Source organism: Solanum verrucosum, unplaced genomic scaffold (assembly GCF_900185275.1).
Source record: "Solanum verrucosum unplaced genomic scaffold, falcon-dt-bn FXZP01000257.1, whole genome shotgun sequence".
Classification (NCBI taxonomy): domain Eukaryota; kingdom Viridiplantae; phylum Streptophyta; class Magnoliopsida; order Solanales; family Solanaceae; genus Solanum; species Solanum verrucosum.
Window position 1 is genome coordinate 1,971,915 of NW_026020539.1, and position 19,733 is coordinate 1,991,647.

At 33.2% G+C, this 19,733-nt stretch overlaps 1 protein-coding gene across 1 annotated transcript; it reads left to right on the top strand.

Annotated features, from left to right (window-relative positions):
* The first annotated feature begins 6,248 nt into the window (after nucleotides 1-6,248).
* LOC125809949 (probable plastidic glucose transporter 2) lies at nucleotides 6,249-11,970 on the top strand. Its single transcript, XM_049489485.1, has 13 exons — nucleotides 6,249-6,343; nucleotides 6,632-6,743; nucleotides 6,887-6,954; nucleotides 7,039-7,171; nucleotides 8,845-8,944; nucleotides 9,032-9,144; nucleotides 9,248-9,341; nucleotides 9,600-9,753; nucleotides 9,940-10,083; nucleotides 10,207-10,280; nucleotides 10,849-10,937; nucleotides 11,479-11,593; nucleotides 11,777-11,970. The coding sequence occupies exons 1-13, from the start codon at nucleotides 6,256-6,258 to the stop codon at nucleotides 11,957-11,959; spliced, it is 1,467 nt and encodes a 488-aa protein (XP_049345442.1). The 5' UTR covers nucleotides 6,249-6,255; the 3' UTR covers nucleotides 11,960-11,970.
* Nucleotides 11,971-19,733: the final 7,763 nt, after the last annotated feature.

Below are 19,733 nucleotides of genomic sequence, written 5' to 3' on the forward strand. Positions count from 1 at the left end.
TTTTGATTATTGATTTAAATGATTGAATTATGATCTCTTATGCATGAATTGATGAAATACTATGATTTTTTGATGATTTCCCCATGAACCCATGTAATCCTCGTGTTTTCAAGTTAAGATCATGTGATGTGGAATTTTGATTATGAAAGAAGAGTTTTATGAAATTAAGCATGCATTGATAAGATTGACATGAATTTATGATGAATTTCATATCTAACCCATGTTTTCTAAATGATGATGATCGAAAGTGGGTTTTGTCCTTGAAAGGGAAAATTATGGAATTATGCATGACTTTATGAAATCTATGCAAATGTTTTAAGGATGCTTTGAGAGTAAAGTATCAATGATGATTATGATGTGTTATAGAAATATTTTTTCTCATAAACACATAAAAACATGATGTGAAAGGTTTTCTCACATAATAATGATTCTAAGGTTGAAAGGTTTTCTCACCTAAATGAATCAAAGAAAAGAGCTATCCTAATGAAACCTAATTTGGATTGGTTGAACGATACTTTTCCATGGATGATGACTTAGCTTGGATTGGAAAGATGATGTGCCTTTCCATGGATAATAAGAATAAATAAGAAATGACTATTCCGTGGGATTTATGCTTAGCACCGAGAGGATATTGAGATGGAAGCTCTCCCGTTAGTAGAGGTCGGGTTTCTAATAGCAATCTCCTTATCCCTTACATATATGCCCCCATAGGATGATTGTCTAGATAGACATTATCTAGTGCGTCACGCCCCAAGGCTACGCCCTTGGCATAACACGGGACCTAGGAACACGAGTGACCCCAACCTAACCCTGTATTTGGCATATATCAAGCATACTGAGAATAACTGAATAAAACATGTACTGTGCGGAAGCTAAAATAATAGATAACTGAAAGTGGGGAATCCCCAACTAATCTGAATGTATAAAACATACTAAGAGTTTAAGATGAACTTAACGATTCAAGTTGATTCTATTACTATGTCTGAAAAGCCTCTAACTGAGTTGAGTTATTGGGACATGCCCCCTAGCTAACTCTAACAAAACTAAAAACTGAATAAAAAGACTAAAGTGAAAAACATGTCTATTGTCGAAGTATGATGACTCACCATTGGAGCTGCTGAAATGCAGACCGAGAATTGATAAAAGTGTGATCTGAATGCTTAGTACCTGAACCTACATCATGAAATGATGTAGCACAAGGTATGCGTCAGTACTTGGAATGTACTGAGCATGCAAGATATGGATACTAAGCTGAACAAATATATATAAGCTAAACAAAGCATAACTGAGCAAGAATGTAAATACTGAAACATAACTGAAAAGCTAAGCTGAATGCAATGACCAAGTACTAATCATGAAAATAACATGTTGAACTGAATGTTGAAGTATATACTGAAAACCTGGTCAAATGCACTAAGAGTTTGACTGTGGGAGCTACTATTAACCGACATAAAACCACGTGAGCTAAATGTGGAGTCCGATGTATATGCCTCGTCGAGAGGACCCAATATACCTTGCCAGGGGTGTAAAGGCATGACTGGCGTGATCACTAAATCTAATGCCCAACATAAGGGACTTATAATCCTATAGGGGCATGTAAATAAAACTTTTAATTTTGTCACTATTATTTGTCGATTTTTTTCCACTATATGGGAGTCGAATTCAAATACATACATTAAGTTTCTTAAGAAGTGTGTTTCATCATCGAAGTTTTCTTCCTCCTATTTCAAGAAGCTTAATCTTTTACTGTGAGTCACAGTGATACATGCAAAAATTGCAATTTCTTTTTCCTATTTAGGTGATTTTTTTTAACTCCGTTAAAAATCTCAATAACAATGATTGAAATTTGATATTCTCTTTTTCCCTTTTTATAAGCTTCTTCATATACTTTTTGGGAAAATTGCTTGTAGGTTGTGCTACATTTGATATCACACAAGAACAAATATGTGATAACTAATATGGAACCAATGGTGAAGTTTGTTAAAAGAACTAAATAAATTGCTCTCTTGCTTGCCACAATTAGTATATTATATAGATTATTTTATCTTAGGTACAAACATTTTGTATGCCATTACTCTTCCTAGAGTATTAGTCTAGAGACATTTAGGGTGTGCTTGGTATGAAGGAAAACATTATCCAGAAAATGTTTTCCAATTTTCTCATGTTTGGTTGGGTTAAATGTTTTGGAAAATGTTTTCCAAATCAACCCATTTTCCTCAAATTTAAGAAAAATGACTTTCTTTCAAAAATTAAGGAAAACATTTTCCAGAACTCTCCTCCAACTTCAAATTACAATTTTTTATGTTGAAAAAATCAATTTATTTTGTCATTACCCCCAAACCAACTCCCCCTCCCCCCACCCCTAACAAAAAAAAAACACAACTTAAAATTTTATTTTTAAAAAAATAGTTCAAATTTTAAAATTTTCAATTTTTTTTAACCCCGCCCAACCCCTGACTTCCCCCTCCCCCTCCCCCCGACAAGAAAATTTAAAAGTCATTTTTAAAATTTTTTAAAATTTTCAAATTTTTGTTTCCTTCCACCCACACATACCCCAATCCCCCTGCACAACCCCCCAAACCCCCCCCCCCCCCCCCCAAAAAAAAATAAATTAATTAAAGCTTCTTAAAAATATTTTCAACTTACAACTTTTTATTTTTTTATCCCCTCATCCCGCCAGCCCCCTACCACCCGCCTCCCAAAAAAAATAATCTAAAGTTTGTTTTTAAAAAATATTTCCAATTTCCAATTTATATTTTTTCACCCACCCCACCCTTACCCGCAACCTCCCTACCCCCCAGCCCCCTAACCACCCACCCACCCCCACCCACAAAAAAATATAAAATTTAAAGTTAGTTTTTAAAGAATATTTTCAATTTAAAATTTTATTTTTTTACCCCATCTCACCCACCCCCTCCCCCACCGCCCTACCCTCCCCCAAAATATTTAAGTTTGTCTTTAAAAAATATTTTCTACTCTCTAGTAAAAATAAAAGATATTTTCTTTAAAATAATTTTCATTCATAAATCAAACACTAAAAAATCTTTTCGGAAAAATATTTTTTCTACTCACCAACAAAACATAAGCAAATAAGTCAAAATCTACTTATTTTTCAGGAAAACATTTTCCTTCATACCAAACACACCCTTAGTCCGCTTCTTTTATCGCAAGTTTACTAATATGTCATATTTCTTCCTTTCTTGTTTTTGCGCATAATATGAGATCAAGTTTACTTGAAACTAACAGATGCCCAAAATACACTATAACAAAAAATATTTTTTATCGACAATAAATATGCACATTAACAAAGAGTGCTAGAGTCTTACCGACATTAATTAATTGTCATTAGATTCAATGTTGCTATAGACTTTAGGGAAATTTATAAAGAATACTAATTGTCTTTGAAAATACATATTTAGCGGTGATTAAGCTATTACCTACCGTTAAAGATCATTTTTACTATACTGAACTCTTTCTTTTGACTTCTTTCGATTAAATATGTGGATTGTAACTTGGATACAACCCGAAAAACTATCTTTTTGAAATATATATGTTAAGAAACATGTCTTTTTCTTTATGATTGTTAGGAAAGTAAGGTCGTCTTATTATTATTTGTGGATATTTGTGAGTTCAAGTGCTCATATAATTATGATGTGAGATTTTAATATGTTATGTATCAAAATTTTGGTTTAGAATATCCCGTTGTTAACAACTTCATTCACATGCCACCTACTGCTTGGTTGATCATTGCATTTATTCTTTGTAACTGAATACTATAATCATAACAATAACTATGGTTCAATTCCAGATAAGTTGGGGCCGGTGATATGAAACCTAAGCAATAACAATGACTATTTTGAAACAATGAGAATAAACCTTTATGATATTAACAATGTTAGGGTCATTTTTGACATATACATGATACAACATACTATAATAATAAAAAAAGAGGTTGATGGAGGTTCGTAAGAAAGGAACCGAAGGTCTTCCATTTGAATTTAGTTAATTATGTTCTTATATGGATGTTATGTTACACTTTACTTGAGAGTGTTGTTGTTCGAGGTTTTTGATCTCTTCTTTAACGGCTGATATTGTTTTTTATAACTTCCTGAAATTTAGAAAATTTCGTTACTTCTGATCAACTATTTCTATTGAGATTTTCTTATATAGCACTTTAAGATTTCAAATGAACGTTTTACCTTAAAAAAATGTTCTTGACAATGTAGTGTATGTATCGAAAATATGAATATTACCGAATGATATCTAAGTTTAATAAAAGAGTTCAATCTCGTGCGAAGCACGAGCAATGTACTTAGCTATTAAATAATTAATAATTATTATAGTGTATGCATCAAAAATATGAATATTACCGAGTGATCATATCTAAGCTTAATAAAAGAGTTCAGTCCCGTGTGAAGCACAAATAATGTACCTAGCTATTAAATAATTAATAATTATTGTAATGTGTGTATCAAAATATGAATATTACCGAATGATCATATGTAAGCTTAATAAAAGAGTTCATAATTTACCTAGCTATTAAATAATTAATAATTAATAATTAATAATTAATAATTATAAGAAGAAAGAAAGATAATAAGATAAGACCCGTCACTAGGGCTGCGTATTGGTCGATTCGGTTCGGTTTTAATGTTTATTGGCTTGTAGAGATGCTAAACCGTTATAGAACCATTAAGATATTGGCTTATCGGTTATTGGTTTATCGATTTTTGATCGTTATCGGTTTAACCGTTAAGATTTGACACAAACAAAACATTGAAAATCACTTAGAAACAAGGTGACAAACAAAATAAACCATGCACATGAGTTCACAAGTTACATCTTTCTCAAAAGCAAACACTTTTACATTGTAGAATAACCAAGTGTTTGAGGCAACAAAAAATAAAAATAGGAAACCAAACTCTAAGTCAAGGACTTTATATACAAAATGGTATAAATATAATTATTTAATTTACTATCGGGTTTTCGGTTAACCCGTTAAGAAAATACTTCAAACCGTTAAGAATCGATAACCCAATAAAAAAAATCAAAATCATTATCAAAACCACTAAATCAATAACCCAATACTGATAAACCAATAACTTTTTTCCGGTTCGAGTTATTGGTTTCGGTTCGATTTTGAACAGCCCTACCCGTCACCATTTTGAAAAAGGAAAAAAGGACAAATATACCCCGAACTATCGTAAATGGTATGCAAAACCCTCCATCATACTTTAGGGACACATGGTGCCCTACCGTACAAATGATATATATGCTCTAGTTTTTGAACGGCAGGGGCACCAATGTCACAAAAAATATGACGAAGCGTATTGCATACCATTTACGATAGTTTGAAGTTATATTTATTTATCTTTTTTTCCCTTTAAAAAGTACTTGTGCCTCAGCCAATAACACGTGGCAGAGGCATCATTCTCGAACACCACATATATTGTTGTTGTTTTATACGTGCGTGAAGGGACAAGACCAGAGAGATGTAGAAAGAGAAGAAAAATGAATAAAGACGAAAACAAAAGGTAAAGAGAAGTGTATATAGCAGGTGCAGTATCGGAGGCGTATATTAGCAGCAACAAAACAAAAAGGCATCTATCTCTCTTCTTTTCTACAAGTTTCATCGGTTGCAGTTTCGTATGAGAAGAGGACTTTTCTTGTAGCGGTAATTGAATTCCTTTGTATGTTTATTCTAGAATTGTAAAGCATGGCTCAACAAATCTACTCATCTATGATGTTTGAATGTCAAGAAAGACATATGAAATGAAGTCGAGTTATTATTATTTTTTTAGAATGTTTGCTATTTGGGATGAGAAAACTATCCTTATTCCATGTTCCATGTAGTTGTAAATGTAGTTAATCAAATTCTAGTTTCACCAACACAATATAACAGAAATTTTCAAAACTATTCTGTACAATTTGGTATATGATAATACTATATTTATTAAAGCCTTTATTGCTAGGCCATACTAGTGCAAACGAAATAAGCACTTGGCATCTTAAATGTAATTCTGATTGTTTTTCACATTTCTTAAACCTTTACTAAATTTTGCTAACTTTGGCTTTGCAGTTGTTAGTGGTATGTACTTCATTAGATGTGATTCTCCTGTCCTTTAGTATTTTAGAACAATTTATTCTCTGGACTTAAAATTGATTGGATCTCTTTTATTTTAACATCTAAAACGGTTTCTTAAAGGTTATGTGACACTGAGTGATTCTGGTTCTCTTTAACAGCTCAGTTGTGGTATGTGGGGACACTTGAGTGCTTCACCCTCAATGTATAAGCGCATGACATCCAGAGATTCCATGAATGCTGATGTTGAAGCTGATTCAGGTGGGTCAACTCTCTTGTAACTAGCTCTCTATCTTTTTTTTTAATTATATATAAAGAGAATCATTCACCAAGGTAATATTCAGTTCCTTCGATCCGTTGGGTACAACTTTCAAGAATTCTCAGTATGTGTTAGTATTCTGATTGACTGCATTTCCTATGCACCATCAATATAACTGGAATGAAAAAGGAAAAGAGAAAAACAGAGCTAGAAAAATCTCTTATCATATATCTCTCACTTATTTTGATTCGTTCTCTAACATTCTTTGAAATTCTTGAATTTCAACTTAGATGCTCTTCAGAATGGTGTAGAGAAAGAGATGACAAATCCCTCTTGGAAGTATTCGTGTCCACATGTACTCGTGGCAACAATAGTTGCATTTCTGTTTGGCTATCATCTTGGGTTAGTTCTGGAAATTATACTCTTTTCTCTGCAATGTTCTTTCTATAAAATTGTGCATTATCTTCGGTTAGATCTGGAGATTATTTTCAGAGATTTTCTCCTTGATTGAAAAGAAATTGTCTCATTCCCTGTGTCTTCTGCAGGGTAGTGAATGAACCACTTGAAAGTATTTCAGTTGATCTTGGCTTCAGCGGGGATACATTGGCGGAAGGTACCTGCATTGTATTCTTTTGGAATATATGTCATTTCTTTTTTTTTTTTGAATTCTAAGTTTTATATTTTCCTGTGAATGAAGGTCTGGTGGTGAGTACTTGTCTGGCAGCTGCCTTTGCTGGATCCTTGATAAGTGGTTGGATTGCTGATGGAGTTGGCCGTCGTCGAGCCTTTCAGTTGTGCTCATTGCCTATGCTTATGGGTGCTTCTTTATGGTAATATCCAAATGTCCTACTATGCTTATCTCTATATCCATGGTTTGGGTGGTAAACTAAAGGTTGTTTCTCTTATCAACGCGTTTGTTGTCTTTGCTAATATAGTCTCTTTATTTGTGTTTTACTTGGAATATAGAAGGATGGCTGAATTCAGAGTCATTACTATGTGTTGAGAGAAATTGCCACACTCCTTTTTGCATTAAGATATATTTTGGGTCTTACAGGCACTTCTTCTAAGGAAGGCTGTTTTTGATAATGTTCCTGATAAAGATTTATTAGAAAGTCAGTGCACTGAAGAGTTTATGAGAAGAAAAGAGGTCCCATGATTTAGGGAAGGCCTGTGTAAAGTTACGTGGGTATCTTCTTAAGAAGGATTCTGCCTGAGAGATTTTCCTCTGACACCACCACAATGGAAAAAAGAAAAGAGTATTTGCATTACAAGACACGTGGAAAGAAACTACTACATCTTCATTTAATGACAGTAAAGAGATAAAAAGATGTCCCAGAAAGACCCATGAGCATGATTGCATCTATGGAAGTAGGGCAATTTGTGGCCTATTTTTCTTTTGTCCATTTTCCTCACTATCAATCTGGGTAACCATAGTTCTAATGTAAATTTTTGTTCATCAAACACACTATGCTCAACTCTTCATTTTGCATTCAAGTCTTCTTGGTTATGACAAATGTCTAGTTTTTCTAACGTTGTTGCACCCGAAGACCATATAGCTTCTATGTGGTATACACTTAAGTGTGCAGTAGTGACTTAAGAAACATGTACATGAACCATTGAGTATAATACGGGGAAAAAGGGTTATTCCTCTTACATTAAGAAGTTTCGCTTTGAAGGGGAACCTTGGCGTATTTGGTAAAGTTGTTTCCATGTAACCAGGAGGTCATGGGTTCAAGTCGTTAACAGCCTCTTCCACAAATGCAGGGTAAGACTATGTGCAATAGACCCTTGTGGTCCAGCCCTTCTCTGGACCCTGCGCATAGTGGGAGCTTAGTGAACCAAGCTGCCCTTTTTTACATTTAAAGTTCCACATTGTAGTTTGTTTGGTTATGTGCATTTATATTCAGGTGTCTTAGTGTATATTTGTTGATTAGATGGTATGTTTACGCTAGGTAGTGATCATTATGAAGGTATTCTGGAGAAGCCTTTGTAGTTCACTTGAAAATAGCTAATAGAGGTATTGATTTAATGTATGAATTTATTTCTGGCAAATTTGAATAACTGAATGTTGTGTTCTGAAATCTCAAGTATGCCTTTTTAGGTAATTAAAAATTACAGTATATAATGCTATGTACATAGTTTAAAGGCTTGTTTGAGTAAGAGGGAGACTTGTTGTTGACAGGATAGCGTATGCTTGTGAGATTGAAATCTTAGTAGTTGGTCTGGAAAACTTAAAATCACAAAAAATTTCTCCAGCACCCTTTTCTTGGGAATTGAAGTTTCTCTTCTTTTCTTTTTGTCATTTATCTTCTGGTTGAAATTGCTTTTATGGAAGTTCCTTACTTCTGTTGATCTTGTTTGAGGATTTTGAAAAGATGCTTCGCTTGTCGCATTAAAAGTAACAGAATTGTGCTTTCCTTCTCATGGTTCTGGTATCAGATTTCCTATGATTCTCCTTTTTTCTTAAAGTCATTGCACTGTTACTGACAAATTTATTTTCCAGTGCAACTGCCAAAACTCTAGCAGGCATGCTCGCAGGAAGATTTTTAGTGGGATTAGGATTGGGCGTGGGTCCTCCGGTTGCTTCTCTTTACGTTGCAGAGGTGAAACTACTGTTAGCTTTAGGGCCTGATGCTTGTAGTTATTTTATTCCTTCTCAAATTCTGTTATAACTCTTGATGTTGATGCAGGTTTCTCCTGCTCATGTGAGGGGTACTTACGGGAGTTTGATTCAAATAGCAACATGTCTTGGGCTGATGGCAGCTCTTGTTATAGGGATCCCTGTCAAGAATATAGTGGGTTGGTAAGATAGATAGTGTATCTAGTGGAGAAGCTTTTGTAGATGACTTGTCTCGTGTAAACAATGAAGTTGTATCTGAGCTCATTATGCGTTCTGATATGTACAGGTGGCGTGTATGTTTTTGGGTGTCTACTATTCCTGCTGCAATACTTGCACTTGCTATGATGTTTTGTGTTGAGTCCCCTCATTGGCTATATAAGGTATTCTATTTTATGGGCCTCTTGCACCTTTAAGATGATTACTCTGCAATTTGTAACCTCCGACTCATTTCTAGGTTGCTATAGCTGTCATATGTAAATATATAAATCTAATAAAGTAAATTTCTTTGGCACTGAAAATTTTGCTGGCTGATTCACTAAATACCATAAGCTAAGGGATGATATTAGTAAAGACGAGGATCAATTGGCTCTATCCTGCTAGTCGATTAATTTAGTTGCTTAATTTTCTGTTATCTGCAGCGAGGAAAACTTGCTGAGGCTGAATTCGAGTTTGAGAGGCTTCTAGGAAGTTCACATGTTAAAAGTGCAATGCTAGAGCTTTCAAAGTCGGATAGAGGGGACGAAACTGAAAGTGTTAAAATCTCTGAATTGCTCAATGGACGGCATTCTAGAGGTAAAGATAGTGAATTTCTGGTTTAGTTATACAGTTCCCTTATTTACAATCCCAGAGTTAATAGTTTTTTATGTTGATGAAATTTTGACATCTGTAGCATTGCCACGAACAGAATCTTCTTTGTCTGTTCTCTTAATCCATTATAAACTTTCCAAGTCCATTGTCATTTACTTACTCCTTTTGCAGTTGTTTTTATTGGGGCAACCCTATTTGCTTTACAACAGCTATCTGGAATAAATGCTGTGTTTTATTTCTCTTCAACTGTATTTAGACGTGCGGGAGTATCCTCGAACCTGGCAAATGTTTTTATTGGGATTGCAAACTTGACAGGTACAGACTAGTGAACATCCTCGGGTTGTGTTCCTCTCTTCTATCTTCCCCTGTGTTCTTAAGTTTCTCGAAATTGGTCCAATGTCTGTAGCTAACCTTCTGTTCCTCTCCACGGTTTTCCAGGGTCAATTGTGGCCTTGGTTCTGATGGACAAATTAGGAAGGAAAGTCCTCCTTCATTGGAGCTTCTTTGGAATGGTAATGTATCTTACTTATTAAATACCTGCTTGCACTGGGATCATTAATACTTGGAACGAAACTTCATGCCTAAAATATTGCATTAAGCTCAAGGAAAAATATGTATTGAGATGAATCTTTCAATTTCTCTAATGTCATAATTGTTAAGCTGACAACCAGGTTGTGAGGCTTTCCAGGGAATGTCTTCTATTTACATTCCCGTCTCGGGTTCTTAGAGGCAAGTTCAGTTACTTGTTTGTTGGAAGGATATAAAGACGGTGGAAATGAGCTAATTTGACGCAATCCTAGAATTCTTCCTAGGGGCCATGTGTTGCATTTTCTAATTTAAGGCCATTCCTGGGTGCTACTTTTGTTAATACATTCAGTTACTTCTGCAGAAGAAAAAGAGAACATATGTTGCTCAGTATATGAATTCATTTTCTGAAACATCCCTCTCTCCCTCATTTTATTCATACTTAGACCTTATATTGGCAAATTTAGTGATAAAGACATTTCTATTTATCTTTAGACTATTTGTAGTAGTTGGATTATCTGAAATTTGACATGTTTGGGGAATTGAATTATTTAGGCTTTGGCCATGGCCCTTCAAGCGTTTGCTTCAAGTGGGATTGCATCAAATTATGGAGCTTTTTACTTTTCTGTTGGTGGCATGCTGCTGTGAGTAGTTCCTTGACTTAGAATTCTTACAGATGATTTGATTTGTACAGGTTGATGCCAGTGCTAGAATATGGAGCAGTATCTATGATGAAATCGTTACTTTGTTATAACATTTCTTATTAGCACCCACATCTAGCAGTCCAAAGGATAAACTCAATAAATCAACTTTTAATAGTAAAGTACATGTGAACTAAAAACACATTTGCACTCTTGGTTGTTTGAAAGTCGATAATCTGGGGTCATGTTTTCACCTGGTTGCACAAATTTGTATCCTTCACTCCCTTCCTAAGGACCCAACGGATGACTAGCAGCTTGTAATACCTGTAGGCTTTACTTGCAACATTACTTGCAGTCTTCTTGTCTTTTCTATGGTAGAATAGGACTGGTAACATGAAAATAATCTGAGTTTTTTTTTTTCTTTCCAAGTTTACCTTGTTAGTGTGACCAGATAAGTTTATCCTTCCTCTTTAATTTAGTAATGGAAGCATATATTAAAATACTGAACAAGATGTATGTATCTATTTGAAACTTCGTTATGCAGGTTTGTCTTGACATTTGCTGTTGGAGCTGGTCCAGTTCCTGGTCTCCTCCTCCCAGAAATATTACCCAGTCGAATTAGGGCTAAAGCTATGGCATTTTGTATGTCAGTTCACTGGGTAAATTAGTCTCATCAAATTCTCCATTTTTCTGTTTACAACTGGTATCCGACCTCTCTTCAGCTGATTGATTACGCCATTGTTCAATTATTGAGTTAGGGAAGTGAAGGAGTTGAAAAAAAAAATGAGAGCTTAGAAGTCAATACAACTGCTTTTCTTAATTGTCTATGGTGCTTTCTTTAGGTGGTTAACTTTTTTGTTGGACTGATGTTCTTGCGTTTGCTCGACCAACTTGGGCCACACCTATTATACTCCATATTTGGCACCTTCTGCGTGATGGCCGTGGTATTTGTAAAGAGGAATGTGATGGAAACAAAGGGAAAGTCACTTCAAGAAATTGAGATTGCCCTTCTTCCACAAGAATAGAGAGTAAGTTCCCGTTTGGATTGACTTATTTTAGGTGCTTTTTAGTCAAAATAGCTTTTAAGCAGTTTTGAAGTGTTTGGGTAAAGTTAAAAAGTGCTTATAAGCACTTATTTTAAAGCCAAAATAACAAAAATAAGCCAAAAGTCATAAGTTAGAAATCCTAACTTATGGCTTTTGGCTTATAAGTCATAAGCCAAAAGCCAATCCAAACAGGCCCTAATTGGAAACTAAATAGGCTTTTAGATGTTGTCAAAATGAAAATTGATAGATACATAGTTCATTTGTGTATTTTTTATGCATTTTCTTCTTGAAAAAAGTGAAAATATTCATTCCCCTTAATTGTAGATAGTTCTTCTAAGAAGAAATCAATACCCAAGTGTTTTCCAGGTTTGGAAGTAAATGGAATGCGACCAGCAAATATTTCTACTTAGTCTCGCGACTCATCCTGATCGTTGTAAGTCTTCATACAATTGTTTCTGGCAGTAGTAGCTTTTTCCCAGCAGCCTGCAGGAGGCTCTGCAAATAGAGTACTTAAATAGAATAACTATTGGGTTGTGGTCTCTTAGCAGCTCCTAGTATTGGGCATCCCTGCCCCTATAAGATAACAATAATGTTGTTCAGTAAGGACTTGGTTTATATACCAGAAATGAGAAGTTACTTTTGTCTAAGTGTGTTTTCAGTTGCTTAATTTAATGTTGTTAAACTAAGAAGGCTTAAGTTGTATATAATATAATCTTCATCTTTTAGTTGGCAAATACAAATGTAAGTTGTGGGAGCAATCCCATTAATAATGGGGTGGAGCACCATATAGGATTTGATTTATTCAAATTAATTAAATAATCTGATTGTATTGCAAGTTGATTTTACATTTTTAACCATCGATAATATTTTGATTTAATTTTGTTTAAAAAAATTGAAGAAATAAACGAATCAAACCAAGAAATTATATACTGATCTTTTTTATAATTATATATATACATTCTATATAATCATGTTCACCATTACATCTTGCGGTAGAGTCATCAGTCATTACCTTGTCTTTCAATTTTATTTTTGTTTATTGCTCCCTCCGTCCACAATTGTTTGGCAGGTATACTAAAAATAGATGTCCAAGATTAATTGTCAATTTAAACAATCAAGAAATAATTAGTCACTTTTTTCCAATTATGCCCTTAATGATAGTGTAGTTCAATTGAAAAGTTATGTGGACTTTTGGTATTCTTGATATAGTAGGATTATATTAGTCAAATTATACCTTGTATTAAATTTTCCTTAGGGTTGTGCATGACCTTACCTGACAAACAATTGTGGACGGAGGAGTATTAATAATCGAACATTTGAACTAAATTGATAACAACCTAACAAATAAATGTATATTTCATTTGGTTTGAAGTAAATGCCTTTCAAGTATAGGAAATGGAACAAAAATACTCTCGCACCACCTTTGAGCTTCAAAATAGCCTTTCATCCACCTATATAGACCTATATTACCCTTTCATTTAACAGATTCTTTAAGAATAATAATTAATTCTTTCATTGATGAAATGGCAGATTTTAATCGGCTGAAATTTAAATTAATCAAAAATAATAATTTCTCTTAATCAAATTCGGATCCAACTAAATTCAATCCGACCCACTTAAAATTCTACTTAATCATATCTTAAAAATACAAGGGGAGAACCCTTCTACACAAACAATTTACTTTCTGTAATTTGCAGGCGGCTTTTGGGAAACTAATGAGTCTTGGGAAAAGTATGCCTGCATTTAAATCTGTGATTTGGCAAAAAAAAAATGCTCTTTCCTTTGTGTTAGGAAACTATCTAACGGCCAAAGTTCATGTTTATACTATAGAATCTTTTTTTTTTTTTTTTTTGGGTAAAATGCTCAGTTGTGGCTTAAAGAGAGGGAGGAGGGAGGTTCTCACCTTTCATTTGTGGAACCAAGTTGAGCTACTTGTATAACTAGTCTTTTTGGTCTAACACACTTCGAGTGGTCATATCGTGTTTTTTCCCAAGACACGCCTCTCATTTGCAGAAAGTAAATTGATTTGTTTAGAAGGGTTCTCCTTTGGGTCAGTAGAATTTTAAGTGGGTCGGGTAGAATTTAGCTAGATTCAATTTTGATTAGGAGAAACTATTATTTTTGGTTAATTTAAATTTCAGTCAATTAAAGTGTAACATTCCAAAAGTTTCAAAGTTAAGATCCGAACTATTCTTTAGTATTTACACGTAAGGTCGTATCAGGCGATTCTTAAATTTTTCATATGTGTAAAGGTCAATTCTTTAGTGTGGGAATGAATTTGGATACGAATTAAGGTCACTAGAATCCCCTAGCACACATCTGAGTTGAAAGCTTCTTTACCAATTAAGTTTTGATGTAAGATTCTACTTGGGTCAACTTCAAATGACCATATATCTTAGAATATAAAGAGTTAAGTGGTCCATACCCTATCCAATTAAAGGCATTGGAGTCTTCTTTATAACACCACCAAGTTTGCTTCAATCCGAGTTCTAAGTAAAAAGTTATAACTAATTTACTAGAGACGTTCTAACCTGGCAGCAGCTCCGCGATGGCTCTGCATTACGGGGTGAATACGGACCTCACTGTCCGCTAGAATAAAATCCCGACTTCCAGCTCTTCTTATTTATTTTTTAAGGGTATTTTTGTCCTAAAAATCTTTAGAAAGTCATCTAAATTACCCTAAATGTGCAAAAAATTAGTTTTCTTAATCCAAACGCTCTCATTCTCTCCTAAATTCCTACGCTCAAGAACTTCAAGAAACAATAAGGCTATGGTTCATCTTCCAAGATTTTCCTTCAAGCTTCTTCAAGAAAATTGTTCTTCTAGGTATGTAAGTCTAATCATATGTTGGACTAGATCGTCCTCACGCCCTACATCTAAAAAATTACTAGTAAGAGTTAAATCTAGGGATTTTACCCAAGTTTTCATGAACTTCGAATTGACCTTTATTCCTTGTTATTGAATTTTGATTCTTATCATTGAGATTATAGTACTTCATGTATTTTGGTTCTTGAATTGTTGCTCATGCTTATTTTATCACATGAATTCTATTTAGTTGAGAATTGTTGAAAGCTATTGCATAATTATTTTCATGCATTGACTTCTCAATTAAAGTAAATTCAAATATTTTAAGTTATAAGTTGAGAAAAGTTCATAAGGGAATACTAATGGTTCCAAATGCACTACTTTGTATCAAAAAAGTATTGCTAATCCAAGAAGAGCATACAAAATTTAAAACTAATTTAAGGAAACCATAACCTTCAATTAAAGGAGAAATTAGAGACAATGGAGAGGGAGCTAAGCGGCGGCAGCAACAACAACGATGACGGCAGCAATGGCGACACCAAAAGACAGCGTATGGGCTTGGAGCGATTTTAGAGAGAAAGGAAGGGAGAAGGGAGAATGTGGAAAAAACCCATCTGGTATCCATATATTTTAAGGAAAGCGACGGACAACGTCTCTATGTCCGTCGCTTTTTCTTTTAAATGTTTGACCAAGATTTTGACCAAAAAGCGACGGATTATACGACACTGTCCATAGCTTTTTAAAAATATTTGACCATCAATTTTGACCAAGAAGCGACGGACACAAAGATGATGTCCGTCGCTTCTTTAAAAAATAATTATTAAATAACAATTAATAGAAAGCGACGGACAGAGTGGTTATTTTTAAACTTATATATAATTATTTTTAATAAGAAGCAACGGACAGCGTCTCTACCTATACTAAATAATTAATTATAAATTATATATATATGTGGCGCAAAAATCCGCTAAAAAAAGTGACGGACTAAGCGATGCTGTCCGTCGCTTTTTGTCAAATAATTTAAAAAATAATTATTTTTACTAAAAAACGACGGACAACGTGGAAAAAGTCATCGTTTTTCTGGGTGACACAGTCCGTCGCTTTTCAGTGCGTCGTTTTTTGGCAATTTTTTAGTAGTGAGTTAGGTCTTCGATCAAGGTTAGGCTCAGCTCTCAAGTTGTGGTTCGAGTCGGATCTTAGGTCAGCGTTAGGGTCGAGTCTCAGGTAAGGGTTGAGGTCTTGAGTCAAGATTGGGTCTTAGGTCGGGGTAGGAGTTGGGTTTCGAGACAAGATTGAGGTCAAGTCTCGGGGCGGGGTTTGGTCTTGGGTAAGTTCTCAGGATTGGGGTTAAATGCCATATCGATTATCGAGGTTGATTTCTCAGTCAAAAATATTTTCCTAAAAAGTATTTTTTGACTCTATAGCTAAGAATAAATGATATTTTGTAAGAAAAATATTATTTTTATTCACCAATTATACACTAGAAAATATTTATGGAAAATATTTTCCACTCACCAACCAAAAATAAGAAAATAAGTTAGAAACCAATTTATTTTACAAGAAACATTTACTAGAAAAATATTTTCATGGAAAACATTTTCCTTTATTCCAAACACACCCCAAATTCTAAAACCTTAAAAGCGACATCTATGTTCTACAAAATAGTCATAGTGATTTCAGTACTATGACTTAGATTAATTAAAAGTAATTCTTTTATTGTTGTTTTGGTTATATTATTGTTGTTTTCGAGTAATGGATGTTGTTTACTAATGCATTTCTTTTTTATTTAGCGAGATTCAAATTCGAGGACAAATTATTTTCAAAGAGAGGGGAATCAAAGCATCCATGGTGGCATACCTCCATTAAAGATGATGAGTTAAATGAAGAGGCAATGATAGTCATTAAGTCAGTATTCAATTATATTTAGAGGTTTCATAGGTAGATAATTAGTTATGCTTCAGTTTGACCTCCGTGTCCTTTGTCAGTGATTTCTGTACTATGATTTACATTAATGAAAAGTGTTTCATTTACAAGACCTCCCTTCGAATGCTTTTAGACTATGTTTTCGCTCATGTCTAGATATATGACATGTCTAATGCTATATTATGGGTATGATCGGACCAACAACGACATTGGGTTTCGATCTTGCATACAATCTAGGCTTGGGGCGTGATAAATACGCATGTATGTCGAGTCATGTAGTTATTATTCATTTTAGCTTAGCCTTGCATAATACTTTACACAATAAGTATTTATATAGAAAAATACCACAGTTCACATCAATTAATACTCATAGAAAGCATACAATACAATTGCTCATCACGCAAATCTTGGCCAAAATGATTTTACACACATAAATCAGCCTTATTACATTGTTACACACATAAATAGGTAGCTTCTTAATTATTTATTTACATAGTCAAAGCCAAGCTATGCGACACTGAAAGTTTCTTAGTAATGGCAAGGTGAGTAGCAGTAGCAAACATATTTTGCCCAGTAATATTTGTGACCCCATGGTTTGTACTTCTTACAAATACCATATTTAGCTCCATAGTAATGCTTGCAATGATAACTACATTTGTAAGGGCCTGTTTGGAAGGACACCCTGGTAATTGGATTTGGTGTAATTGGTGTAATTACACTGTCTTGTCCTGTTTGGAAGGACATGTAATTACTTGGTCAACAGGTAATTGGTGTAATTGGCAGGGGGTAATTACACTCTATAATTCACAGGCAGAGGTTGTGAATTGCTGGTAATTACATGGTGTAATTAACACCTGATTGCTTTTTAATATTTTTTTAAAATTTCTATTTTAATTTTTTTTGTACTTCTATTATTTTAAGTTCTTTTTTTAACTTTATTATTCTAAAAATTTGTAAAAGTTTATTTTTTATTTTATATTATTATATTTCATTTTCTTCTTATTCACAACCTTACTTTATGTGATTCTATGTAATTTTTTTGTATTATCTATTTCTTTATGCCATGCTTATTTTCTCATTAGCATAATTTTATTATATTCTAATTTTTAAATTAAAATAGAATTTATTGTTAAGTAAGTTATAGACTTATGCTTTCTTTATTAAGAAAAACTAAAACTAAATCATATTTATTGCTATGTTGAAATTGTTATAAGAGTATTATGTTAAAATTTTTGTTTTGAATTTATAACTTATGTTATATTTTCAGTTTCATTTGTTTTAGTAATAGTGAATCTACATTGCATGTCATTTTTTAATTAGAGTTGATAAATTATATTTTTGTCAAACATTTAATAATTTATGACATTTTATTTATATATTATTCTTTTTATCAAACATGCATTTCACGATGTTCGTAGAAACTTCATACTTTTAGTTGTTACGATCAATTCAATTGAAATATATCAATTTGAAAAAATATAAATCAATTATTTTTTCATAATATTAGTTACAGAAAATATGTTTATTAATTAATATATTTTCAAAAAAGAATATATATCTTAAATATTTAATTTAATGTCATTTATAAAGTTTCTTATTTGTCTAGTATAAATTTATTATAATTAATTTTTATTTTAAAAATTTATTATAATTTTATGATTACAATTGTGTATCCAAACAGAATATGTGTAATAACACTGTGGCATTCAAACAGGACATGTGTAATTACAGTGTGGCAACCAAACAAGTCAGTGTAATTACTAGACAGTGTAATTACTAGGCTGATAATTACTACCCTAGTAATTACACCAATTTCAATTACCAGGTGGCTTTCCAAACAGACCCTAAGAGTATTGACAAGGTCCATTCCACTTGTCACTTTTTTCCCAACAGTATTTGCCTTCTGCCATTTGTATTTCTGCAAAAATGAGAAAATTGAGAATTAATTAAATTTTCTTTTTGAAAATTCATAATCTTAAACAAATCATTATATTTGATAGGTATAGAATCATGACAACTCACCAGTTGCAGCAACAAGGAAGAGGCAAAAGAGGAGGGCGAGAAAAGTCCATAGCTCTTATTTTCTGTTGATTTCTTGGTGACGAAACAAACAATTGAAATGATGGTATTTATAGTGTTGGAAACTCAAGTTGTCAACTTAATTCCATTTTATTTGTTCAAGGATTACGTTGGATGTTTGATTAATTAGTCATGAGAGATGGATAATTAAATTATGACACATCAAATACAAGGAATTAGTCCAATACAATTATCATTTCTTTATTTGTAAAGAATTTGAATTAATCAAAGAGCCATTTCAGTGATAAAGTCTTCTACTAATTGATCAATTCTACATCTCCACAAAGTCTTTACAAAAATTCATTGAATTTTCGGTTGTTAGGTTTTTAGTGGTATAATAAACTTTAATCTAGTTGTAAGCATAGCCAAAATGTACAAGGGAAGGTGATTCTTCTATAGTTGTTTGTCAATCATCGAAACTAATTTGAGGATAATTGAATAGTCAAAGGATTATGTAAATTTACCTACGTGGAGTTACTTTTGGTAAGATAGGATTTAAGAATTCTTATCAGTAATGGACTTACTAATTTGAAGGAAGCATTCATTCACACAACAAATATTTTAAAGGTTGATATTTTCACCTCTTCAAAATTATCAAATATATCCTATTTTTAAAGGGAAAAGGCTCAAATATGTCATCGAACTTTCAGAAAAGGCTCATTTATGCCATCCGTTAAAAGTTTGGCTCATCTATGCCATTACCATTTAAGAAAAGGCTCATTGATGCCATTATTTTTTAACGGTGGTTTTGCAAAACCATTTTTTACACCTGGCCAATTATAATTCGGCCACGTCATTATTTTTTTAATAATAAAAAATCAAAATTCTGAACAAACATTTTAACAGTGGTTTTGCAAAATCATTTTTTACACGTGGCCAATTAAAATTCGGCCACGCCATTATTATTTTTATAATAAAAAATCAAAATTCTGAACAAATATTTTAA